Genomic DNA, 27,418 nt, shown 5'->3' on the forward strand with positions numbered 1-27,418 from the left:
CCTTTCTCCTGCGGGGCAAACTGACAAGGAGGAAGAAGAGACGAGGAGGTCATGACCGGGACTCTTGGTCAGGATGGCTGATGTCGTCACCTCACCCAAATGCCTCTCTCTGCATACATATCACCCCTCTGGTGCACATCCATCTGTATGGAAATGCAGCAGCTTCCACAGCTGGAATCCCACAAAAGCGCTGTCCTTTACTAATAGTTATTATCTTAGCGGACTGCTCCTCCGATAGACCCTGCAAAACAAGCACTTCGCATCTTTATGGTAATGCCCCACTATAGTATGGAAAATGCCCCGGGCGAAGCATGAGCCCAGACGCTGGTTTTCATTACTATAATTCCCATTATCACTGGCTGATGCTCATCCGGTGATTGGCACTATTGGCTGACACGCTGAGCTGATGGAGCCTTCTTCTCAACGTTATTCTCTCGTTCCGTCATATGAACTCCATTGTACTGTTTTGAATAAACGTAAGGAGTCTCTGTCTTAAGCTAAGATTTGTGGAGTTGTACATTTGGGCTTTAGAAATAAGTCTTATTTATGAGAGACACTCCGGTGAAGCTTGGCTTTATTTGACCATATTTTGAGCTGAACTGTAACCTGAGGCTTTATGTTAATTTTTATAGAATATAACAGAAATATTTTGTTTCTAAATTGGGAAACATAGTAGTATATAGTATTTAGATCCTGATGTAGAGAGACAGTCGAATGGTTGAAGACACTGTGTGTGTGTTGGTGTGTGTAATTGTTGCTGGAGAATGATTGACAGCTATGGTTGTATGCGGCAGGCCTCCTCCTTCCTCAGCCTGCCCTCACTGTCACACTGCCTTTTAGCACTTTTGTTCCCAGCATGCCTCATGAGAGCAGAAGCCTACAGTGGCAGATGAGCCCCTGCCTGTGACAAAAGGGTCCCTGTGCCCTCCATAATCAAACGCAGCAACAGCACCCCCTCTCATTTCGCACTTCTCTCTTACTCTGATGACATTAGAACACACACTACACCAACCTTTTTACGATGGTGACCTTCATTCCTGCTCTCCTGTCTCACACACACACACACATTGAGCATAAACGTGTGCTTTGCAGCAGTGTAAGTGGTGTGTGTGTCTCTGTGTGTAAGACCCAGGGGCAGGCTTTTAGGAGGCAGATAAACGTCAGGCCAGGAGAGGAGTGATGTCTTGTTTACACATTAGCAGGTTGGAGAATCTCCTGCTTTAACTCAGCACACTTGTTCTTCACAGCACCCAAGAGGACCCACTAATATCCCCTGTACCACTGTTTCCTTCTAGCTTTACGCACACACACATACACATTCAAGGGTCCTGTGTGTAAAGAGCTCTGTTTGAGACTTCCATCTGTTTAGATGAAGTTCTGGAGCCCTTAGTCTCTCATCTGACCTTGAGTGAGTGTGTGCTATCAGAAGAACTGAGTACTGTGCCACTCAGTGACACCATTAGTTAAAAAGAGACATCATTCCCAAAATGATAGATCCAGTGCTGCAGACCTGAAATTGCCCATCGCCAGCAGACAGAGTGGTCAGAGTTTTACTTTCTTGGGAATAAGACTATTAGTATGTAAATCTGTAAAGTCCTCATTATTACACTGACCTTCTTAGCTACCATGCTCATTCTGCCAATCACTTCTGTCCCTTTTTTCCCTCTGTTACATTCTCTTGTGCCTCACATACCGTAGCATTTAATAGAATCTCACCACATTCAATATGATACACTGGTTTCACAATATTCAACATGAATATACATGAAGTTCTACTTGAGGTTTTCCCATAATCATATTTAGAACCTTTAACCATGGTCAGTAAAACTGTAAGACAAAGGCATATCGATACAAGGAATATAGGAAACTAGGCAAGAATAAAGAAGATCCAGGAAACTAAGAAGAAAACCAGGGACTAGACTTAAAGGGCTGGAGGAAATTAACCGAGGTGGCAGGAAACAAGCTGTGGGTTCACAATTACTGGATGTAATGTCCTAATGGCAGACCAAACAGTCATAAAACAGGTGTATAACGTCTAAGGGTGGATGTTTAAGTAAGTTTATATCTCTCTCAGCATCAATTCCAGGCTTAGATTTTGGTGGGGCTGGATGACATTAATAACAACTTAGCTTCAAACAAAATTGTTGAGATTCTATTATACTTTACTCACGCTATAGGCTACTATGTAGTGAATTTTTAGAGTAACCCATAATAGAGAGTTCAGAGTCGACAACATATAGACTTACAGGCTCACCATTGTTCAACTGTATTTGATACAACAGGTGCACACAGAAGAGCTAATATCATTAACCATCTTTTTACAGGTTTTAGCTAAATGTCCAGCCAGCAACACATCATCAAATACCACACACACAAAAATTAGAAACTAGCCCCAAAAATTCAGGCATTGAAAAAGTGAGACACATTTTCACGAATTCTCAGCCTTTGCGTGGGAATCAAGGTCACTGTGGTGCACACACATTTCTGATGTACAGACATTATCCACTCCATAATAATACCCCTTTTCCTTCAACCCAAACTTACATTTTGTATTTACAGTTTACAGTAGAAATGGCTCTATGTCTTAGACGCATTGTCTGCGCTTACACTTTGCCTTTGGTTGCAGAAATATATTTGATTTCATTCTGTAAAACATGCTGTAAAACAAGATCATTGTGGCCACAGAGTATTTTTCAAACTAGTCCAATTTGGCTTGATACTGGCAACACTGTCATTAACTGTATTGCCCACTGCTCCTCTTCCACTGAAAATGTTCAGAGTGAGCATGGGGTAGTGAGATTCCTGGCCCAATGGGCCTCTATTCACGCTTGTTACAGTCCCCATTTTTGACCATTAGGTGCAATAATAACTCTACGAAGCTTAATGGGGCAGTGTGCGCTGGTCCATGGCTGCTCGCCTCTAGAAAGGTGAGCAAATCAACAGAACATTGGCTTGTATCTGTCAAATAGCAAGATTTTTTTAAATGGTTGGTAATTAGCATTTCAACAGAATTTAAAATGTATGCAATTGTGAACTTTATGAAGATTAACATTTGTTGAATGGCTGCAATAAATATTGGCTCTTCCCCACATGCCATCACTGCTCTCTCTCTCTCTCTCTCTATCACTCTCTCTGTCATAGATACACATACTGCAACTTCCTAACATCATCTAATGAGGTGATGACCAACCACTTGTTATAATTGCTTCAGACTACTTTTAATTTTCAAGCTTATTAATCATATGTAGAGTTATTTAAAAATGCATAAATTAATCTTGAATTAAAAAGCTGATCAAAGCCTCAAAACAATTAAAGTGTAAGGTGAGATTTCCCCAGGGCTGGCAGTTTTATTTTAATGGAGTGTTCAGGTGATTATCACACTTTAATATGCAGCCTGTGATTAATGTAGGGCCACTAAATGGATTTTTCTTTCCCTCTTTCTTGCAAAAGGTTAGCATGAGCCACACAATGACCTCCCAACTTTGTGTCTGAATAGCTTTTCTCCTCCCCATTCAAGCATCAGGTGCTATCCTCAACACTGGTGTCGGGAATGGAGACTGGTATGATTTACATAATGTTAATGTCTGCATTTAATTCTGATTAGCACCATTAGCATTTCTGGGCAAAGTCCTCCCTTAAGGTTTGATCTTGGATAGAAGGCGCTCTTCTGAACTGGTTTAAATAGGCAACCTTTGTCCACATGTCAGCAGGTGTAACTAGTCATATCCTTCTCAAATAAATGACACATGAATTTAGCCTTAAGCTAAATATATAAAAATGTTATAATGTTCATAATGATTCTGTAAAATGTATTATTTTTATGATTTAGATCAAAAATAAAATGCTTAAAAAGACTGCACTATTATTTTTATACTATGATTTTTTTTTTCCAAAATGAAAACCTCCTGTGTACACACAATTTTACAATTAACCAAACCTTTAAAGAAAAGATCTATTGCCTGTTATTGCATCCACCATGTTAGAGCTCCATTAGACCCCCAGCTCCATGACCCCTTGTCAGGAGAGCCAAGAATCTCTGCTATGTGACTTAATTTTCTGACTTGACATGTAGAATTAGCCTCACTGCCACTCACAAAACCAGGCCAGGCTTTCCAGTGACTCTCCTCTGACACATTGTTAGACAATTTGGTGCTCCTCCAACGTGTAGTCGGAGCCAGCATTCAGCACCACAGTCCCAGTGTTGTGTAGTTAGATCCACAGCCTTCATCCTTTCATTCCTATTGACTGTGGCAGTTTGGGTTAAAAGAGGAAGGCACAGTGTGAAGTGTGTGTGCAGTTTGTTGACAATCTTACTTTAAAAAGCAATATCTCATCCAGCACTTTTGTTAATTGTGAGATTAATAATTATAGTAGCAGCAGTTTGTGTTTATAGGTTTATTTATATGTGTTTTTAAGTTTGTTATTTATGGAAGCAGTTTTTTTTATTTGAGCCAGTGTACTTTTAATCTGGCAAAAATCATAAGTTCAGCTAATTTAGATCAGTTATGTATGTTCCACATGATGAGGATGAGAAATTCTGTGGTTAAAATGTAAATTTTGTTGGTTGAGTAGGAAAACTACAAACAAAACTGTATAGTACAAGCTACAGAATCAAAATTGGTAGCAGTCTTCCAAATGCAGTATGATACAGTTATATATATATATATATACATAGACATGTGTCTGTGTGTCTGTGTGTATCAATGAACTAAACATTTATTTATTTATTTATTTATTTGGTCCATTGATACTTCGTACTGTTTTGGATCAGAGGTGAGTTGCGTCACTGGCTGTGAAACGCGCAGCTGATTGGCTGATTGTATTTACCGTCACATTTCCTCATCTGTAGTACAGATGTTGTAGTTCCCCAGCTGTCTCCTTTGACCAGTGTGAACAGGGTTAGTGCACAAGGGCACACACTGAGAGCAGCCCTAAGAGCTGGGCTATTAGCAGCACACCTTTGTCAATGTCCAGTAATTAAATTGTCACCGTTTAATTTCCCGGCCGCTCTGGTTCTTTTGGAGCAATCTTCCCTTAATAAAGGCTCTAATCGAAACGCTATTTTCAGGTGAAACAAAAGAAGCTGCGAGAGGCGGAGCGTGTGGCGAGCGGGTCAGTCAGTAAGAAGGAAGTGTACCGGCTTCACAGTGTTAGGGTCCTGCCACGACCACTGGTTTTCAACAGCTGCGTTAGTTAAAGCCTTCATGCTTTAGGCCTGCTGGCGTTCAGGACTCAGGTTAATCCCTGATCCTGCTGAGGCGTTTCAGATTAGACTTCATTTCAGAGATTTTAACACATGCATTTCAGAGTCTGGCAGTGTAGAATAAGCAGGCTGCAACTTCCAGCAACATTTCTTTCCTCAAAGCGCTGATGCGCACCTTCTTAAAACAAGCATATAGAATAACGTATGAGAAATAATAATAATAATAATAATAATAATAATAATAATAATAATAATAATAATAATAGTAATAAAAGAATAACGTGTTTAAACCAGTGCGTTAATTTAACTTTCAGCCGGAACTAGACACATCTGTTGTAAATTAATCAACACTTTCTGACCAATCAGATTCGAGAATTCAGCAGCGCCGTGTCATAAAAGTAACCTAAATAAACTAGGTAACACACGGGCACGCCTCTCTCTCTCTCTCTCTCTCTCTCTCTCTTTAATTTTACCATGAAGCGGGCAAATGGTTTATTTTAAACACAAATTTAAAACAAATTCAGGTTAAGAATTGTTAACATTTCATTTTGCGCCCTTTTTGTTTTTATTATTATTATTATTATTATTATTATTATTATTATTATTACATGCCATAATAATAGCCTATGGAATAAAAATGTAATACCGTTGTCAGTCAGTGCAGTGAAGCACTCCTGCTTGGTTATATTGTCTTGTTTTCATTGTGGAGCATACTTTTCACTGGTGTCCATCAGCAGGACTCATTAATACCACCACCTGAGAGATCTCACTCCCCCAGAGCTCAGGGATGGATGGATGGATGGATGGATGGATGTGTCTACCACCCAACTTCTGTTATCCATGAGGCAAAGCTCTATGCATTACCTGTACCATTTTGCAAATTCTGAAATGTAAATAATAAAATAATAATAATAATAATAATAATAAGATTGTTTACTGAAAGACACGACAGTGACGTAGCTGTAACGACAAAAGAAATTTGAAGCAGTCAAAAGCTCAGCCGTTTCCCTTAAATAATTTAAACTAGGCAGGTTTTATAGGTTAGGGTTAGAGTTACAAAATATTTCTGCATCAAGTGGATTTTAAGCAGACTACTGATTATTTCGATAGACAACCTAAACCTGCAAGTAGTATAATGAATTAACGATTAAAGGCAGTTAGAGGAAAGCTTGCTTTATCAGATACTTTTTCCGTCGTTGATTAAACGTTAATGCCAGTACACACCACCCAGATATGACATGCTACACACCATGCATTTGGGAGTTTTATTCATTGTAAGCATGGACATTCATTGATAATTCATTGATTTTTTTAATTTCTCAGAAATGACATGCTTTCTATTGGTTAATTCTGTGGCTTTTTGTTAACAGTAATGTGTAGGCTGAAGCGCACTGTAATTCTGATCTGGATCTGCGGGCTGCCTCCTTGTTTTAGGGCAAACTTATTAATGATGGGGTGTAAACGCACGTGCTCAGGAGTGTCAGTTTCCCGTGATCCTGCACGCAATCGTGTCCTGACGTGTGTCACAATAATAAAGGATATCAATGTGCCATTCACCTTCCTCCTGAATTATTGAAAAGAAGTGAATAATTACAGTCCAAGATGGTAATTATTGTTGGCGAAGAAGAAAGTCTCTTGTTTGTGAAAGTCAATAGCATGCCACTGGGTTGGATTACTCCCTCTGCCATCATCAATATTGCACAAAGCAATAGAGAAAGAGCAGCAAGGAGCGCGTCACACTCACACACACACACACACACACACACACTGAAACTTATTTACTCTTTTCAGAGGTGTTTCAACACAGCGCATTCCTTCCTTCCTCCCTTCCTTCCTTCTCTCTGTATGGGGCTGCTTTTATACTAACCTTTCACCAATTCTCTTATTCTCTCCATAATTCTAACTTGTGTGCTAAATCTGACAAAAATGAATACAAGCCTCAGAACGAACGAACTAGAAGTTTAGATATGTCCTGCATGGGAAACGGACCATATGTGTGCAAAGGAGAGAGCCCCCACACCACACACACACACACACACACACACACACACCACAGCGCTTCTGGAGACACTCACCGTTTACCAAGTCCCGCGGCGCACATCATTTCAATAACAATGTTTTATTCTTAAACGAATGCAGATGGAAAGGCTCAAGGCGATGCTGTCACTCTTTTTTTTTAAGCCTAACTCATTTATCATTTGTTCGCATTTAATTGAAACAGTAGATATTCTATTGATTAACGACGCATGGCAACGACAAAACGTTTTCTGGAAGAAAAAAAAAGCGTCTTTGTTTATTTATTTATTTATTTATTTATTTGCAATTTGGGAGCTATTTTTGCTGCGTGGTTCTCCCCCGGCTGTGAGAGCTTTGTGAACTTTGCATGTCAGTGAGCAGTGCTACAACCCCAGCCACTGATATCCCTGTGCACTGTTGTAGTGCCACACTGCTCACTGATCGCACTATAAATACTGATAAATAATGAACACGCCTGTAATACCTACCCCAAAACCTACCACTACTCAACTAAACCCAATATTTTACACTCAGCCCTGTGCTAAAGTTATTGCTAACACATTCCCAGGTTCTACCATGATCTACCCGACATTCGGTAAAATTAAATGTTCAGTATAAAGGTTCAGATGAAACTGTAAACTATAGCAGCTGCTAAAATAAGATATCTAATAGCTAATCAAGAATAAAAATAGGATGTTATTTAGGTCTGTTTGGCAGCAATCGATTACCTGTTGATCAAGTCTTTTTGTGGCACAAATACATTTCTCATTTACCAAACAAGGCTTTTAAAAGCATCATAAAGGTATCTAGGAGAGAGAGAGAGAGAGAGAGAGAGAAAGAGAGAGAGAGAGTGCACAGAGTGATGCTTGCTCCACCATATGACGATGACTCGTGATGCTTGTGGAAATCTCAGTCCATATTATTAGGATGAGTCTCGGCTCAACTCTCCTATCCAATCAAACAAGTGAACAAGGTAACATGCAGGCTTCTGTCAAATAGGCCACCGCTCGCACAGCCGCACGCGCACAAATACACGCGCGTCCCTTTCGCGTGGTAAGCTACAAGATCACGTGGTGAACCTTCAAAAAAAAAAAAAAAAAAAAAAAAAAAACGTCTCGGGCCTCTGTGACAGCAGCGTCCGTCGTTTCCATTGGTCCCGGAGGCGGATGCTTTAATGTAAATACGCCGGCGCTAAGTGGGAGTGCCTCGCCATTAGTTTAGCTGTCAGTCGATCTCCGGCGCGCGCGATCTCCGCTGCTTTAGGTGAGAACGGCGCGCGCTGGCACGCGGACACTGTGCGCGGAGTGCAGCATGCAGAGCCACGCGCTCTAAACACGCACAGTGCGACTCCATGCAGCCGGATTCCCAGACTCTGAGCACAACAAGAAGAAACCCACTCAAGACAAAATAATAATAAATAAATATACACACATTTCTTAAAGGAGGTGGCTGGCGAGATCTCTACATATCAGACTCAGAGCTGCTTTTCTCTTCAAATAAGGTAAGCCTTAATCATAATCCTTATAATCACATAATCTTATTCTAATTCGCTTCATATTTCCTCGTTAAAATCACTTTATTTGCATGTTTTGTTTTGTTTTTTTTTATTTTTAATGCTGTCGTTCAATAATTATACGGAGCCTAAATGTTTTAAATTCAAATCGAAATCTGACAGGCAAAGAATCAAAGTTAATCATTAGATATTTTATGGTCTTGATCCAAAAGTGTTGATTTTGAGAAGTGTCTTATTTCTACCAATTTCCGCCTAGACCTAGCATAATATTAATAACAGCAATAAAATCAGCTTCTTATTCTTTGTGAAGCTCTTTTGCATGGCTCAGAGTATTTATCCTCCACTTCTTCCGTGTTCTGACGCAATTACTTTCCTTAGATATTCTTAAGATATTATTCTCACTGAAACTACCGTATAATAGCCAATACAGAAACAACAGCTCCATCCTTCTTTTATACAAACTATAAGACAACGAATGCCATTTTAATAAATCAAAACGAGTTCATTAAGACTAATTAAGAGGATAATCTCAGAATATCAGAAGATCTTCACCCGATTCTTTATTTGAATTAATGAAGCCTGTAGAGGAGTGGTCATGTGCTGCTGATGAGCTCTGAATGCCCCACCTAAGCTCCCTATGAAAATGTTATATAGCTTAAAAAAGTGTTGCCATGATTTATTGCAGTTCTTTTCTTTTATTTTATCTTTTATTTGTTTATATATATATATATATATATATATATATATATATATATATATATATATATATATATTTTATAAGGAGCAGCTAAGTTTCGTCTGCGTATTTACTCTTTTAAGTATTTACTCTTTTATGTATTTACTCTTTTAAGTATTTACTCTTTTAAGTATTTACTCTTTTATGTATTTACTCTTTTATGTAGTAACTCTTTTATGTATTTACTCTTTTATGTATTTACTCTTTTATGTAGTAACTCTTTTAAGTATTTACTCTTTTAAGTATTTACTCTTTTATGTATTTACTCTTTTATGTGACCCTTAAAACTATCTCAGACTTAATATTATTATTATTATTATTACTAGTAGTAGTAGTAATTTTTTTAATTCATTGTTCGAGTTTCGTGGGTTGAACAGATATTTTCTCTTGTTGTAGATTTTAAGGCAGAATGTGCTTCTCTGGGTTTTTTACGCTATACATTTAAATTATGTCTTTAATCGAAAGCAAGCCATTTCACACTCGTTGTTCAGGATATCAGCCTTATATGTTTCACACCTTGCCCTTTTGTAACAAGTGTTTGGTGTCCGCAGATTTCCAGGAATGGAATCTATATCGAGCCAGCTATCAGCCGGAAGAGATTCCACCTGTTCACCAAACTCCAAGCAGGAGCTGCAGTCCTACACCGGCACCACACTCAAACCCAACCAAGTCAGCGAGACCTCCCTGTACGGAATACCCATCGTCTCCTTGGTCATAGATGGCCAAGAACGACTGTGTCTGGCCCAGATTTCCAACACCCTCTTGAAGAACTATAGCTATAACGAAATCCACAACCGGCGTGTGGCTCTGGGCATCACCTGTGTGCAGTGCACGCCAGTTCAGCTGGAGATCCTGAGGCGCGCAGGGGCTATGCCCATCTCCTCCCGGCGCTGCGGGATGATCACCAAGCGCGAAGCAGAGCGCCTCTGCAAGTCGTTCCTGGGCGAACACAACCCGCCCAAACTGCCCGAAAACTTCGCTTTCGACGTGTCGCACGAGTGCGCGTGGGGCTGCCGCGGCAGCTTTATCCCGGCCCGGTACAACAGCTCCAGAGCGAAATGCATAAAGTGCTCGTTCTGCAACATGTATTTCTCACCAAACAAATTCATATTTCATTCTCATCGCACGCCCGAGTCCAAGTACACGCAGCCCGACGCGGCAAACTTCAACTCGTGGAGACGGCACCTAAAGCTGACGGACAAAAGCTCTTCGGAAGACGTGATCCACGCCTGGGAGGACGTGAAGGCCATGTTTAACGGAGGCAGCCGGAAGAGGACACTGCCTGTGCACGGCTCTGAGTCTTCCTCCTCACTGAAATCACATGGCCCCGTGAGTCGAGCCCAGGGCAGTCCATCTGAGGTGCCCCATAAAACCCTTCGCTGTGAAGACGACAGAGCCACAGTGCCCATCCCGAGTGGCATCCGCAGTTACCCCGTCATCCCGGTGCCCAGCAAGAGTTTTGGGATGCTGCAGAAGATTCCGCCACCCCTCTTCCCTCATCCCTACGGCTTCCAGGCTTTTGGACTGTGTCAGAAGAAAGACGACGGCGTGGTAGGCGAGCAGAGTAAAACTAACTTGCCTGGGGTATTCTGGCCAGGCGCGAAGGACAGCGCTTACCCTTCGTTTCCCATGTTTTGGCCCACGGCAAGTGGCCTGCCCATGGCTCCTTACCACCACGCGCCGCCGAAGCCGCCTCCCGACGTCCTTTGCGCACGGCAGCACGAGTTCGATGCGTCGGAGCCGAGTGAGAGGAGCGCCAGCACACCCAAGGACAGCGTGATGGAGAACGAGCGCTGCTCCAGCACGCAGTCCAGCCGCAACGACGAGGACAAATCCGGGGATGAGACCAGACCCACGGAAAGCATGCCGAGAAAAACCAGCTACGTATCAGCCTTCAGGCCTGTCGTTAAGGACACAGAGAGTATAGCAAAGCTGTACGGCAGCAGAGGCCCGTATTCGGGACCCAGGCCCGGTTACCTGTCTCCTGACTTCCTGAGCGAGAGTTCCAGTTACAGGTCAGCATCTCCGGACGTGGACGACAGCGCGGAGGACCCGGATGTAGACGTGGAGTCACACAAAGTACAAGAAGACGAAGAATGCCTTCAGCTTGCAGTGGACGACCACCACAGCCCACCAGCTCTCCCTGCTCACGTGCACGGCGATGGAGGGAAAGGTCAAGCAGAGGAAACCAGCAGAATGAGTGATCCACACACTACACACACGAGCGAGGCAGAGAAGCAGAACAAACCGCTGCCGGAGAGCAACAAACCTGCAACGCGCTATGAAGTGAGCATCATCCACTGCCTGAGCACACACCACCAGCACACACTCACTTCATTTAGCAAAATCCCCACACCAGTTCATCTGTGTCTGTCTATACCTCCTCTTACAGCAGCACTAGCAGGACATTCAGCACTGGGCTTTCTGCTGTGGGAAGCATATGCAAGTTCAAAGTTAATTCAGTCGTCTGTGTTTTAAATGTAAATATTAATGCTTTAATGCAAATCTCTCCACGATACCTCAGCCTTGCATTTATATTTAATGCTCATTGTAATGTTAATACGAGGAGAATTGTAATTGCTTCTCAATCTGCAAATGAATTCCAGTTACTTTCCTGAGTGCTCATGGTTATTGTTCTTCCATTGTGCATGTCTGATTTGCTCTAAGTAGTGGTTATGCAGATTGGGTTTATCATTGAGAATATTTTAAAACAGTCTGCTTTTTTTGCAGTCTCAAGAGGGGTGCAAGAAAGAGTGAAATTGCAGATAATTGTCACTAATTGCCGGGTTAATTTTACAGGTGTACACGCATGAAAGGATTGCGCCCCTGTATCAGATGAGTGCGCCATGTTTCGGCTCCACAGCCACTTACCAGCGCGACTCCAGCGGTAAGCTCCACTTTCAGCTCGCCTCACCTCGTCAACACGTCGTGCACAGTCTCTCACTTTGTCCTGACTTACTCCAATCCGATGTGACACGTATTTCTCACAGGTAAAGACGCGCACGAGGAGGAGCCTTCATCCACAGTAGAGGAGATAAGCGCACCGAAACCACTGCACGAGCACACCAGCGCTCCTGAAGGAGGCCCCAGAGAACCCGAGGGTGAGATTAAAGCATCCTGTGTGCATGGGGAAACAACTACATGTTCAAACAGTAACATGCCAAAGAGCAGTGCTCATAAAATAATTATTATTATCAGTAATATATATATATATATATATTAAAAAAAAAACATCCACGTATGTTATTTTCTCTGTGTCTAGATCTGGAAGCTATGCGCAGTGAAACAGGCAGAGTGTCACTGATTGAAAAAAACATCGAAAACATGGCGAAAGGTATAATAATAATAATAATAATAATAATAATAATAATAATAATAATTTGGTACGTGGTCCCTAATTGGAATATGTTTTAAAATTTCGTTATCTTTCCTGAAGAAAGAGCTGACCAGTGAGCAGTCAGAAACACGGACATATTTTATAGATTTTATAAATTATTAATATAAGTCTAGCCTTCTAGCAGCAAACTGAGCATTTTAGCCGACTGTAGTCTGTTTATATCTTTATATGTATCAAAATATCCACTGTGTATATTACTGTATATATTTATGGATTTATAGATGTGTCCTGAGACATGCTGTACCTTTATGTTCTTTTTTCTTCTTTCTTTCTTTCTTTTTTTTTTTAGAAATTAAATATTAGGAATATTATGGCAAATTGTTACAGCCACAAAGCACCATAGACAGGAAAAGCTTGATTCATTCATGGAGCTTAATGGGCTAGAAGTCTGAATATTGTACTAAAATATATATATATATATATATATATATATATATATATATATATATATATATATATATATATATATATATATATATTTAACATTTTTTCAACTGTTAAAAATTTTAATCATATTTCTATGCTTTTTATTTTTGGGATTTGGTGCTTAATTATATGTCCAGGGTCATTTCACTTAACAGGCTTTACAAACTGCTTTTAAATAACCATCTTTGGAATAATGGGTGCTGTTGAAATAACTGTTAAACATTTCTCTTCAACAGAAGAGCTGCAAAAACAGCTAGTGGAACAAGTGGAGCTGAGAAAGAAGCTGGAACGGGAATTCCAAAGTCTGAAAGGTATTATGAAGCACTGGTTTTCTCTTGAACCTTCTATCATTTATTAAGGCTGTTATTTCTCCTCTTGTAAGTCTTTATGTTCAGACTGGTTTTGCTCTTTCAACAAGAGACACACTGGAGTACGATTTTTCTCTAATTATAAAGTCCCATTTAGCCAACAATAATATTTTTAATTTCTGTAATTTAATGATTGCTTCCTAGACAATTTTCAAGACCAAATGAAAAGGGAGCTGTCATACCGAGAAGAGATGGTCCAGCAGCTGCAGATTGTTCGAGGTGAGGTCCTAATTCCCCAAAATATTTTAACTCACAAGAACAAAAAATTTTCCCAAAATATTTTACCGCGCATGCACAAAAGTGACATAGACATATTAACAAAACTGTATTAATAATAATAATAATAATAAACTATTAATAAATGAATTAAAAAATCATTCTTCTTTTCAATTTTTTTGTCATGTTTCTAATTGTTTTAGGCTGGAATTATTTTTTATACACCAACAGTTATTCAAATCCAAATCCAATGTTTTGCAAATAAAATCTAAGTTCATTTGGTTAAGTTTACTAAAATGATTCACTGATTAATTGAGTAATAATTGATTAATTACTTTTCCATACTTATATTTAATGTGTATTTACTACAGCACAGGGAATTGAGAAGAATTCAAATGTGTCATTTTGGGGGTGATTTGTTCTTGATTATCATGTGTTAAATATCGTTAGTTTTCCTAAGAAGGCATTATTAGGTTTTTTTTTTTAATTATTTGTTTATTACCGTGAGGAAGGTGTCCAATGTGAGGAATCTCCTGCTGCAAATTCCTAGGTCATGATCTCTTTTGCTGACTTGTCTCAGTATCAAAAGACTATAAATCTGAATAGCTAAATCTGGAGCTGAGTAGATGAGGTAGGATAATTGGCCTTTCATATCTGAGTCATTCTTTGTCTCTCCTGCTCAGACACATTGTGCAGCGAGTTGGACCATGAAAGAAAGGCTCGTTATGCTATTCAACAGAAGTTAAAAGGTAATCAATGATTCTAGCAAAGGCAAATAATAAAACCCAAGCTAGGCATACAGAAAATGTCCTGCTTAAGGAAGTGTTTAAGTACAGTTTCTGTACTGTTGCCCTCAGATCACAGATTATATTTAGCTTGGAACATTTTGCTTGCATCATATCACAGGATTTTATAAGGGGTATGGCCTACATCCCCTTTGACCCTCTCTCCACTCTTCATTTCTTACATACACACACACACACACACACAGACTGATTGATCTTCATAGACTTTGTTGTTTTAAGCGATCCATACCCTTTTTTCCCAGAAGCTCACGACGCACTCCATCATTTCTCGTGTAAGATGCTGACCCCTCGTCATTGCTCTGGGACCTGTACATTCAAGCCTCCTCTACTACCACCGTGATGCCTTCAGCTTGTCCTTCACAAATAAGACTGCTCAAGACAGGGACATTGATAACACCAATAAAAACAACATTCACAACCAACAGAATTCCTCAATTATTGGCCTGCAATGAGCAAGTGTGTATGGTAGTATCCTAGCTCTCAAACTGTAATTATTACTACATAAAAAGAGGCTTATTGTATGAACTGTATCATTTATATAAAATCTAGCTCAATAAGAAACTTTGACATGTTTCACTGAAAATATTATCATCTGTTCAGAAAAAAATTGTAATAGGTGGCTTTGTGCAATGCATATATTATGTAATATAGTTTATTTATTGTGATACTCTTTCTGTTGGTGAAATGTTAGGGCACTTTCTTACGTTAGATCCTACACTAATTTATTAATGTATTTTTAACAGTTTTATTTAATCCATGTTGTTCATCAATGTTGTTTGTTCTCATGTGTAAACAATGTAAAATTGATGTAAAGCACTTTAAATAGACAGCGCTGATGGCAAACCTGATGACTGAAATGTGTATTAAACTATCTTGTTAAACTATATGATAATTACTGTCTTATTATTCACTGTGAGAATTATAGATAGCAATCTTGAAGCAAGAACTGTGTGTTACAGGGCATATTTCAGTGTTTCATAGTATGAAAAGGCAAATTAAACATTTTAAGACATGGACATAGACATAGTTTGCAAATTTTGATTGGACTACATTCACACACATACACTACATTCACGTTCACACTGGACTACATTCACACACATACAGCACACACATTTTCAGAATGATTATTGGTTAATAAAAATAATAATAATCAGTTATACTCCACAGCCCAGATCATGGGGAAAATAGTGCTTTTCATTGAAAGATTACTGTATATATGATGGTCAGATGACTCCATGAATGAACTACAGCAGAAAACTAAGATTCCAGTGCACAATATCACACCGTCCTTCATACACAATAGGTTCATCTATTCTGAATATATCTGACTACACTTGTAGTCTATATGATAATGCTGTGTTTATAGACTGAGGATTCACATAAAAGAATTAGTCGATAAAAGAATGTTATACACTCTTTAAACTTGTATATATATATATATATATATATATATATATATATATATATATATACACACACACACACACACACACACACACACACACACACACATATATATATATATATATATATATATATATATATATATATATACTAGCTTCAGCTCTCTTTCTTTCTTTCTTTCTTTCTTTCTTGCTATATCTGTGTTATTGCACAGTCAGTGATCTAGGGACACATAACAGAAGACTAACATGCCTTCCACCCTTTAGTCTGCTTAACAGAGCAGTGCAAAAGCAAACATAATCAGCTTTCAGTGTTCTCAGATAATCCTGATGTTCACAAATAATTGAATTTATGTCTTTCTAACCTATCTGTGCATTTATTTGATTCAGTTCAATTATTAATTTTTATTTTATTAATTAAACAGAGCGGATTAATCCAATCCTAAACCTTTAACATGTGAATTTTCAACCTAGAAAAGAGTGATGATTCTTTTGTAATACTTGGTCTCATAGCGCCATCTAATGGAAGCCCTTTTCCAAACCACATATTATAATACTCAATGCAAAAACTAAGTGAAACAGGGGACTTCAGATGGCTGCTACATGCAGGCTAGTACACTGATTTATCTAAGAATTAAATAAGAAAGCAATAATCTAGACAACACATTGCAGAGCTGATTATAAAACTGACCAATGATGATTTTGCTACACACACACAAACACAAACACACACACACACACACACAAATATTCATTTTTATCCACAGTACCTATGCAGGCCTGACAGGTGCTTGAAAGTGTATAGACAACTGGCTGAGAGTTACCTGTTAGTGAAGATGAATGAATGAATGAATGAAACTGACTGTAAATTTGTTATAGGAAAAAAGAAAGAAAAAGGAAGATTCTTAGAGCAAGTATTCTAGAGAAATGGTTCTCAAAGTGGAGTCAGGGGATCCTGATGGGTCTGTGATTAATACCCAGGAGGTCCCTCACTGTAGTGCCTTTTTTAAAATCACATATTGATGGTGGAGATCACAATCAAAACGTTCCTATGGTTGTTATGGTTATTTAGTTATTATAGTTGTAATTGTCTGGTCACTTGAAATGAAATGGATTAATCTACAACTCAGTAATTAAAAACAAGGAATGCTATTTTTTAATCTAACTGCAATTTTATACAAATTTATATAACTAAAAAAGATTATACATCATTTTATATAAAATCAGGACATGCTGTTAATATGATACACAGTGTTTCAGCTCTACATCTGAATGACTGGAAAGTTCAGGAATAAAAAGCTCCAATGGCTTGAATAATTTAATATGATATATTGGAATTAAAATTAAATCTGCACTGTGATCATAAGGGAATTATCTTACTCTGAAAGGGAAAACTGGCTGCAAAAAAGCAGCCTTGCACTATTTCCAATGCATTTCAAACTACACCGTTTCCAGAGCTGGCTCAGAGAGGAGTTACACATGGTATACTTACCATGATAATAGTTACACATAAATATAACAATAATACATATAATGTACTTTAACCTCTTGTTTTTTTGTTTTTGTTCTTTACAGACCATGTCATGGCTATGTCCTTCAGTTAAGCATACTGGACTCGAATTTGATGTAAGCAGCTATAAGGCTGACATAAACTGGTAAGTTACTTATGAAATAAAAAACAAAAATGAACAAGACAAGTGTGTTTCCACTGTTTTGACTGTATCCAGTTTTCAAAAAGATGCTCAAGATGAGCCACAAAGTTATTGTGTGAAAAAGCATTATAAGACTTACATGCATTCTGTTCTATATTTCGTATACTAGCATGAATAATAAATATCATACATTTTGAGTAATGTTGTGTTGCATAAACAGGTGCCAGTGCAGTTTTGAGTTCTCTTTCATACCCTGTAGAACCTTTTAGGAATTAAATTTGCTATATCTTACTTTACAGGCATACATTTCAAAGATGCTGAAATTGTGCAGAAAGTGTGTGAAAACCAGATATCCTTTTATTTTTTGCTTTTCATGATAGCTTGAAAAACATATGAACAATATCTACACTGTAAAAAATTTACCTGAGATTTTGCAGTAATTTGCTGGCAACCTGGGTTGCCAATAAAGTATTGCAAAATTCCCAGTAAACAACTGTAAAACATATTTACTGTAAAGTACTGTAATATCATACATAGTATAAAATAACACAACCCAGTATGTTGAAGCAGGATACAGCTGAGCTGAAGAGTCTTGCTCAAGGATCCAATCAAGGTAGTTTGGTGTGCTGGGATTTGAACACATGACCTTCTTATCTATAAGGTGAAGCCATAATCGCTGAGCTACCAGAGCTAGCACAACTAGATTGAACTGATTCATTATAGTCATTTATGGTTGTTAATTCAGTGCTAGACTTAGTTGAATCAATGCAAGCTAGTTGCAGTGTTGCTGTGATGTAGTTGTGGTGGCTCAGTGGTTAAGGCTTTGCATGACAGCTCAGATGGTTGTGTGTTCAAATCCCAGTGCTACCAAGCTGTCATGGTTGGGCAAGACCTCTAACCTTCAACTCAGCTGTATCCTGCATCAGCCAGATGAGCAAGTGTACTGGGTTGTGTGACACTTTATACAACATTAAGATACTTTACTGTGAATATACTTCACAGCTGTTTACTGCTAATTTTTCAGTACTTTACTGGCAACCCAAACTGCCAGTAAATTACTATAAAATTAGTGTAGAGAGGCAATGCAGAGACTGGCAATAAAGTAGGTCTTTGTTTGCAAGTGGTTGCCAGAATCAGATCAGTGTGCTAAGGCTGAAAGGGCATGTCACTACTAGAATGACTTTAAGTACTAATATAAGCACAAACTACCTGAAATCCCTGCTGAAAATTTTCAGCTCAATCTGGCAGCCACCAGCTGATGGACTGTGATTAATAGCTGGTAAGTTATTTCTCCACTTCTTTATTGCTGAATAAATTGATAAATACATTGTTTGGGATTTTTGAATGGCTTTCCTATGATATTATTTTCTTGGAATGAAATGATCTACGATGTAGCATTAGTAGTGGTCATTCAGGAGCCTCCCTTCCTGCAGCACTTCCAGCAGCTGGTCTGGGTTTGGCAGCGGGAAGCAGGGATGATGGTGTTCATTTAGTGGTTCTTTTATTACGTTCTTCGCATCCTCTATTTAATTGGGTGTTTCTTGTCTTACTGCACTCCGTTAAACGACCCAGTCTCATTAATTCGGCTGCACAGATCTGGCCTATCTGAATACCGATGGTTCATTTGAAAAACTGGGCGCTAATTTTGAATCTGAGGAACGTTATTAGAAACGCGGCTCGCTCACGTGCCGAGGGCCTACCGCGCATGCGCCAGAGAAACAAGATGGCGGAGAGTGCGGAATTGAAGGTAAAGCGTAGCCAAAAATTTACTATTGATATCATCTCTAATTGAGGTATTCTTGACTGCTTGGTGGTGTTTGGGTGTATTTTGTTTATATGAGGCGGTGTGCCAAATGTGTCTTGAGCGGTCTGGCTACATCGGCGGCTTTGTTGCAGGATGGAGGAACGTTGTTATTGTTGTGATGTTCAGACTTGGTTGTGTCAACTCGGGTGGCTGGAGGCTAACGGAGCTAGTTAGTCCTGTCGGAGCTAGCTAGCTAACAGCTTCCTCTTCAGCTTGCAGTAGCGAAACTCATTGATAGCTAGTTACCTGAATGCTACAACTTCAACCGAAACATTGCACTAGACTTGACATGGGTTGTAGGTTTATCAGAAATGATTTTATTGCATATATTGGCCTGCGACGCTGCAGTATCGTTGTTGAAACAGTGTTTAGTAATAAGCTAACGACTGGGCCACCATTTAAATGTTAAAATGATGAAAAATGAGAGAAAACACAAACGACGAATGTTGTTTTTTTTCCTTGGTGACTGAGTGACACAAACCGAATGGCACTGGACGTGTATTAATGTGGAGAAATCCTGAAGGCTAGCTCAGCCTGCCATGATAGACCTGCTAATGAAGTGCTCAGCTAGCATTAGCTCTCTGTACAGCAGGTATAGGAGTGCTGTGAAAACAAATCCTCATATATATATAATGTTTAAACCTGTATGTTATCTCTCTACCTACAAAGCTGTGTTTTGGTGGATGGAATTAAAGCTTGTTTCCAGAAAAGACATTTATCAGCTCCTGTGCTTTGTAGCTAGATTTGAGCTCAGACCTTGCATGTAATATTTTGGTTAAGAAATAGATGAAGGGTTTCATCTGAACTATTTTCTTTTTTTATTAAAGTTTTGGTGGATATTGTACCATGCTTGAAGCGTGGTATTAGCTACAAGAATTGTTTATTTTTTGTAATCTGTGAGAATAATTAAACATTAGACATGTTTAGCTGCTTATGGTGTGTGAGGAAAGTTGATGAGAAGTGCTACTTCTGACTCCTCTAAGGCATTATTATTGTCATCATAATGTAGTTTTACAATGAAATTTAATTACAGATCAATATTTGATTAATATCTATGCAGCAGACTTCCAAGTACATGACATAGGATTTAATCAAGAAGTTATTTCTTTAATGTATTGACTCACCCACATGTTGCACACTCTACATGTCATTAACACACTTTCACACTCTAAAGTGCTTTTTATTTGTCTTTTTTGCGCTTTGATTGAAAATGAGATCCGCTTGACATTTTCCAGCTTCAGATCCGTTTTAAAATGCTGAGGATGTGAAGGGACCGGTCTGATTTGATGATAGTTTACGCACTGGTTTTAAGGGGCTTTCATATGGAATTCATATGCATTTATAAAGTAAATATTCGGGACTGATCTAAAAGTAATTTCAAATGGAAAATAGAGGAATTATTCATCCCAGTGTTACTGACCTGTTGCTAACTTTTACCCTGTTGTCAAGTTGGTTGCAGTTGTTTATAGTAACTTATAGTCTTTATTTTTGTAAAAACAGCTTGCCTTTAGCCCTAGACACATCTCTGTTGGTTACATAATATATGTTTCTATGATAAGAGAAATAGTAAGGTGTGACTTCTGAATCGTGACTTTATGAGCAGGAACACAGGAAGGCAGCAGTGTTGAGCAGTATGGCTAAAAGCTCAAATAACAGTATAGTTTAAAATGATCAGTACACAATGTCCAGCATGATGGCACATTTTAATGTGTTTTTAAATAGAGTGCACAACTGTTTTTATAGGATTCTGTATTCGGTAGCAGCATATCACTGTAAAAACGCTGCTCCAAACAAAACATATCCAATTACATAATAAAGAAATGACTCATTGTGTAGTTTCCCTCTTTCTGAATGAGCTGCTTCTCTTTTATTTTGTGGATATAGATATCAGTATATTGTAATAACGAGCACTGAGTGTTTAAATGTGATTAAACACTTAGAAAACTGCAGCAGCCTGTATAGTCATGATTAGATTCGGTGCAGCACTGTGGAGTGCAGACTACAGTCATTAGCTTTTCTCTCCAACTCATACATTTTAATAAAGGTTTTCTCTCTATCACACTTTGTTACATAAACATGATCACTGACCGACTAATGAAAGAACTTCGGAGGTGAGAATAAACAATGTGTGCTGTAGGGCACAACCAGCGTGGATACTGCAAAAGAAAGTTGTGTGTTTTATATGTTTTTTTTTTTGCATTGTTTGCCTCAGTCACCTCATGGTCTGTGTAGATCATTTTCTTACATAAGTCTTTCATACAGGCATAACAGTATTTACTAGGCTTGTGTGATGATATTGATTTTTTTTTCCCCCCGTGCTTGCAATTTACCATTTCAATAAAAAAAATCGTCCAGAACTGATAGCCTAACAGGACGGGAAAATGAGCCTTTCCACCATGTCAGAAGAGTAAAGGAGGCGCAGTAATAATATTATCTGCTGTGAAGTTGGGAACTGCTTGCTGGCAGTGGCAATCATGAAAACTCAGCTGAAAGATGGTGATTTTGCAGTAATACGCAGTAAACAGTAACCATAACAGTATATTTTCAATATAATCCTTTTACAGATCAGTTGTCTGATGTCCACATGGCCCACATTTTCACTGTTGGTCCGCTGCTCAAAGTGTTTGAACGTGTATGAGTGCTGATCGGTGTTGTGCTGAAATTCCGTCTCTCCTTCACCTGCATATATACAATGCTGCATATTTACTAGATATTTCTGTTACTTCTGTTGAGAACATTTGACATTAGGAATAGATTACAGTGCAGCGTGCATGTACGTGATGTACGTGGAGCCGGATTCTGCCAGGGAGTTGTAATTTGGGACAACAAGAGAAACTCCAGTAAATATGCAGCATCAATTTGCCTAATCTGTAACATACGTCAGGGTTTTTTCCTGGGTTTTCACAGGGCTTAGGTGCTGTTCCAGGGAGTGGTGGTGGTGGTTGGGGAGTTTGAAATTATTCAAAGGAAATTTTAAGTTATTTTAAGTTTTTTTTTTTCCCCATGTTGTTTTCAACCATTATCTTTATTATATTTGTGAAAGAAAGCTGCCAACACTTGTACTTATAGTCAAAAGTCTATTCATTTCATTAAATAACATGTTTGAGATTTAATGAAAATATATCTGGAAAATATACCTGAACTTGTACACATAGGAAGAATAAACATGCTGAAAGCAGTAAGCACCTGTTTTACATAATCCTATGGAGTAGTCTGTGTTTTCAAAAACACCCTGAGCTTCTTTTGGGATGCTCTCAACTGCATTTTGGAACAGCTTTTATTTTTTAAATATGAGAAAATGCTTTGACCAGCGGTTTTCATCAGAAAAAGACATTACGTTTGAACACAGCCTCACTTTGTTTAGCTACCAAGCCACGTTAGATACTAACGTTAGATCAGTCGAGGTATCTTTATATAACCTCAACCAAATAGCTTCACTGGCTAACTTAATTCAGTCCATGAATATCTATGTAAGTTAGCTAGGTTAGCAGTTTCGGTACAGAGAAATATCCAAGCAGTTTGATTTGCTTGGCGATGAGCATCTGTCACACACCAAGCACACAAACGTTCGTTCAAACACTATTAATTGGCAGGTCATTCCTGATGCCAGCTTATCTTTCCATTTGAGATCAAGCCAGCTCTCTCTTTTTTTTTTTTTTTTTTTTTTTTTTTTGGTCAGTGTTGTTTTTAACGTTCTTTCTGATATTCCACCTAAATGCCTGTTTACATTCAATCAGCTAAAGGCGCTATGCAAAAACACTTAGGCGCTGCGCCTAAGCCTTTCTATGGTAGGGAAAGCCCTGTACGTTCCTTGCGAAGGGGAGTTGGATTCTGCCTGAGAGTTAGAATTCCACACAACAACAAAAAGACAGTGTATTTAATCACTTTCTAATTATCATCACCATTGATAGTATTGGTACTTTGTTAGATTTGATCATTTGTTGTTGGTCTATTTAATTGTCCATTTTATTTTTCTGGCTGAGATGTGGCATCGTCCCTGAAAAATATATTGAACCGATGTTAAATATGTACTTGTCTAATGTTAGCCAAGTCAAACATGCACTGATAGATTTTATTTCATACTAAAGAACTCAAAACATTCTCCATTTACATTGACAGAAAGTGAGGGCACTCGCAAGTCAGTGAGATTTGGGTTCTGAGCTGCGGCTTTCTGGGTGTCAGTTAATGCTGGAGTGTTCACACACCTGTGCAAATCAATCCTGATTAATATTTTTATTGGCTCATTTCCCGTATTTATTGGGGAGAAAAAAAAAAACCTCTTGGCATATTTCTGTGTGACATTTGTGGAGTGTTGGTAAAATAATATCGTAATAAAATAACCATCACCACCATAGAATGGTAATATTATAATAACTTGACTGGATGTTGTGGCAGTGTATTATTGTGTAGAGACGATTAAATCATTATACTGCACAAGCCTAGTATTGAGAAACTCCAGACTTGCTTTATTTTTTAAGACTTTCTACTGGTATACCAGATCAAGCATCGTGCGGCCCACTACAAGAAGGCAGCGTGTATTTTACAGCTTTGCTTTCCTTCATTCAGAGTGCAGTGTTATTCTCATCCACATGAATAAATATTCATATTCCAGAAGTATTGTGTATGATACAGCTAGATGGATTCCTTACTATTCGTCATTACTGCAGAGCAACACAAGCTCTGACTAGTGCTGCAAGCGTTAGTCTGAGTAACTGATAATGTCGATTATGAAAAATTATTAGCGGTTATTTTTGTATTTGACTACTTAACCAATAAGAGAAATGTAAAGGCTGATTTATACTTACCGTGAACTATGCGTACACGCATACAAGATGGCTGCTGGGAGTAAACTACAGTCTTTTGGTGTGGCGCTTGTGCATGTCCTCAGAAATTAACGCATGGTGCAATACCAACGTAAACCGCGTAGGCAATATAGCGCCATGTGACCCTGTGTCTGCAACTGACTAAACAAACTAATGTAGTGTCTCCAATCGCATGCTCATATACTACTCTAGATCATTATTGAGTACTAATACTGACAATTTTCCTATTATAGTAAGTGTTTGAAATTTAAAAACCTCTTTAAATCTAATGAAAGGCTGTAAATACTTTTAAATCAGCAGTGAGGGTTTTTGATTTGAGACACAGCCCAATGACAGCAATCACAGAAAGTTTTAAAGAAAAGTGGAGCGTTAAAGAAAAGTGGAGCTTGTCACGCTGATTTATTACGTCAGTCTTCTGCTCCATTTATTTTCAGGCATAAATGTCCCACGAATCATATTTAATGTGTGTTCACGGGCTGTTTTAAGAGTTTTAATCGTGTGAACTTCTGTATAAATGTCCCTGGAATCTCGCGTACGTTTACAGACTGTTTCAAATGTTTTAATTGCGTGGTTTGCTAACTAGTGGTCGACCAATAAATCGCCAAGGCTGATATATTGGCTGATATTTGGTATTTTTTAATTATCAGCATCGACCGATGAATCTTCCCGTTCGGCCGATATGTGACAAGCCAGACCTTTGATGCCGTGTAGAGCAGAAGAGCATTCTTCCTTATTCTGGCCAAAAAAACCGCCTACTTAGACATGAAGTGAGCGTCTGACAGACAGTAAAATGACCAGTCATCATTTGTTCTTTAACTTGACGTTACGTAATGTTACACACAACAGCACTCTTATTCAAACAGTACCGTGAGATGTCAGATCTGCAGCCCGGTGGTAGCGAACAAGCTCATGATGAGCTCTCACAGGAGCACAGATGTCCAATAAATGAATTCAAACAAAACTGAAAACAGTTTACCTTACAAACCATCACAAACCCCACGACTTCTTCCTCAGACACGTGCATCGTCTTCAGTAACCTGTACTGTTTTTGTCTTTAATTAATGACTATTGGTCAGATTAGGACTTTAAATTAATTATAAATGTTATCTATAACCTGCTACTGGATTAAGCAGCACTAATTATTTATGTGATTGGAAAATCAAATTATACATAAGTTTTATCCAAAATGTATTTTCTTTTTTTATTCTACTAGATGGCTGGACAGAAAACAAATCTTCTGTGTAAGTACTTTACAGAGCACTAAAACGTATTTATTTATTGAAGAGTTACATTTGTTTACATTTAGTTTGTATAGGTTTTTCAATATTTCATTATTGTGGATGTTTTAACAGACACAAAGAGAAGCTACACTAAAACTTATTTTTTATTTGTACACATTTCTTAAGTGAATATTTTTGGAGTTCTTCAGAGAATATTACATAAATATTATGCATAAAAATGTTAATTTACTGTAATTAAATGTGTTATTGTGTTATATCAGCCTCATATTGGCCAGTTGGCCATATTGCTTTCTAGATATCGGCATCGGCTATAAAAAAACCCATATCGGTCGACCAATACTGCTGAAGAAACTTATAAATGGAAGAGCGATGAGACGACGAATGAAGCTATGAAAAGCACTGACTTTCATCTCTGCAGTTATCGCGTTGTCTTTATCCATTAGCCTAGTGGCAGAGACTTCTACTATTCAGTGTGATTTTCAAAGAGTGTTGCGATGGTTCCATGTTTTCTGGCTAGGGCAATGACGCAGTCAGTTAGTTGGTCTGCCAAATGCCATAAATGTCCTTCGTTGCTGTCCGAGACGCATTCTTGTTCACACTACAAATGTGATGTGGTCATATGCTTCCTAGACCATTTGAGCCCGTTCACACCTGTATTTAGCGCTGTCCATTTGTGATCTGATCAACCAGGATCAAAAAGCACAAAATTCAAGATATTCTTGTATTGTAGGTATTGTAGGACATCTTGAGCTGTGAGCAAGTTCTTGTGTATAATTTGTCACGGTCTCCATTTTCTGTGAAACTGACGTTTGGTGTAGAAAACAGAAAAAGTAATTATTTATTTAATTGGTAAATAGATCTATCAGTGTATGTAAAGACATACGCTGAGCCCACAAGAAACACGTTATACACCACGTGGACATGGGCAAAGACTTCCTGATTTATACTGGCCAGTACAGGAATTGCTTGTGACCATTTGGGTGTCTACACGATGTTGAAAACTTTTGCATATTTACTACTCGTAAAACCTTTAGGGCCAAATTATTCTGTCACTCTGAGAACAGTTGCAATAATGGATCGTTGGGTTTAAAAAAAGCTTCTTTGACTTCAGGGCAAGTATGCATGTTGCTGCCGGCTTGTTTTCTTGTAGAAAGGAAACTAACTTATGAAAAATAACATCCCCTTAGAGGCGCTTCCTCCTGTATAATTGTTTGTCAGTCTGTTTCAGTATGTCAGAATGTTGTGACTCACAGTAACCACAAAAAAACCAGGCCAGATAAAGACGTTTTAAATCAGGAACTGAATGTGTAAAGTCTAAAGTCCTATGTGTTCAAAATTTTGAGTGATCTGGATTTCTCCATGAATAGATCTTAAATTATGATTTTCCAAAGTCATGATGATAAACACCAACTAATACGGCATTTACCATATCGTTAGAATCATTAATGGAAATTAAATAATGGAAGGAGAATGTGAACAGCTTATATTTAGTAGCCTAAATAGTGGAGCTCGTTATTGGCAATGAACTAATCTGGATGATTTGTATAGCTGCTGTTCAGTCAATTTGACGTGTGTCTTTTATCCATCCATTCAGGTCATGCACATTTTTTTGGGGTTCACTTGTTTAAATGGCCCGTCCCACTTCTTATCAATGGGACTAGGGTCACGACTCCGGCTTTGCTGAGCTGCGATGATGTCTTCTGAGGTTTTTTGATAAAATCTGGAATTCACTTGTCCTTTAATGGTTGCAAGTCCTAAGGTAACAATGCAGCACTGCACCAGAGGTGCTAGCATCTACGGATTAGCCATAG

At 38.5% G+C, this 27,418-nt stretch overlaps 2 protein-coding genes across 7 annotated transcripts in view; both read left to right on the plus strand.

The window, feature by feature from the left end:
• Positions 1–8,192: 8,192 nt before the first annotated feature.
• On the plus strand, positions 8,193–15,593 carry skor1b (SKI family transcriptional corepressor 1b). 4 transcript variants are annotated; one of them, XM_053234661.1, is made up of 8 exons: positions 8,193–8,720; positions 10,020–11,754; positions 12,268–12,355; positions 12,459–12,569; positions 12,731–12,802; positions 13,528–13,602; positions 13,804–13,878; positions 14,924–15,593. In XM_053234661.1, exons 2-8 carry the CDS (start codon positions 10,030–10,032, stop codon positions 15,019–15,021), a joined length of 2,244 nt encoding a protein of 747 aa, XP_053090636.1. In that variant the 5' UTR covers positions 8,193–8,720; positions 10,020–10,029; the 3' UTR covers positions 15,022–15,593. The 4 variants fall into 4 exon arrangements, with proteins under 4 accessions (XP_053090636.1, XP_053090637.1, XP_053090638.1 ...); XM_053234662.1 differs by having other exon boundaries at positions 14,927–15,593; XM_053234663.1 differs by lacking the exon at positions 14,924–15,593 and adding an exon at positions 14,559–14,871.
• Positions 15,594–19,208: 3,615 nt separating this feature from the next.
• The window catches only part of pias1b (protein inhibitor of activated STAT, 1b), a 29,835-nt gene continuing 21,625 nt past the window's right edge, over positions 19,209–27,418 (plus strand). The window contains exons 1-2 of one of the 3 annotated variants that reach the window (XM_026927398.3): positions 19,422–19,486; positions 25,580–25,607. Coding sequence is in view for 2 of the 3 variants with exons in the window: in XM_026927395.3 (XP_026783196.2) it covers positions 19,355–19,486 (132 nt within the window). In the remaining variant the exon portion in view is untranslated. Of the gene's footprint in view, positions 19,487–25,579; positions 25,608–27,418 lie in introns of all 3 variants that reach the window. The other 2 variants (XM_026927395.3, XM_026927397.3) reach the window with 2 other exon arrangements.

The sequence above is a fragment of the Pangasianodon hypophthalmus genome, chromosome 6, assembly GCF_027358585.1.
Source record: "Pangasianodon hypophthalmus isolate fPanHyp1 chromosome 6, fPanHyp1.pri, whole genome shotgun sequence".
Taxonomy (NCBI): domain Eukaryota; kingdom Metazoa; phylum Chordata; class Actinopteri; order Siluriformes; family Pangasiidae; genus Pangasianodon; species Pangasianodon hypophthalmus.

Coding starts and splice junctions, on each gene's coding strand:
- skor1b (XM_053234661.1), top strand. CDS start 10,030: ATGGAATCTATATCGAGCCAGCTATCAGCCGGAAGAGATTCCACCTGT. Junction 12,570..12,730: donor AGGCCCCAGAGAACCCGAGG/GTGAGATTAAAG, acceptor CTCTGTGTCTAG/ATCTGGAAGCTATGCGCAGT. Junction 12,803..13,527: donor CATCGAAAACATGGCGAAAG/GTATAATAATAA, acceptor TCTCTTCAACAG/AAGAGCTGCAAAAACAGCTA.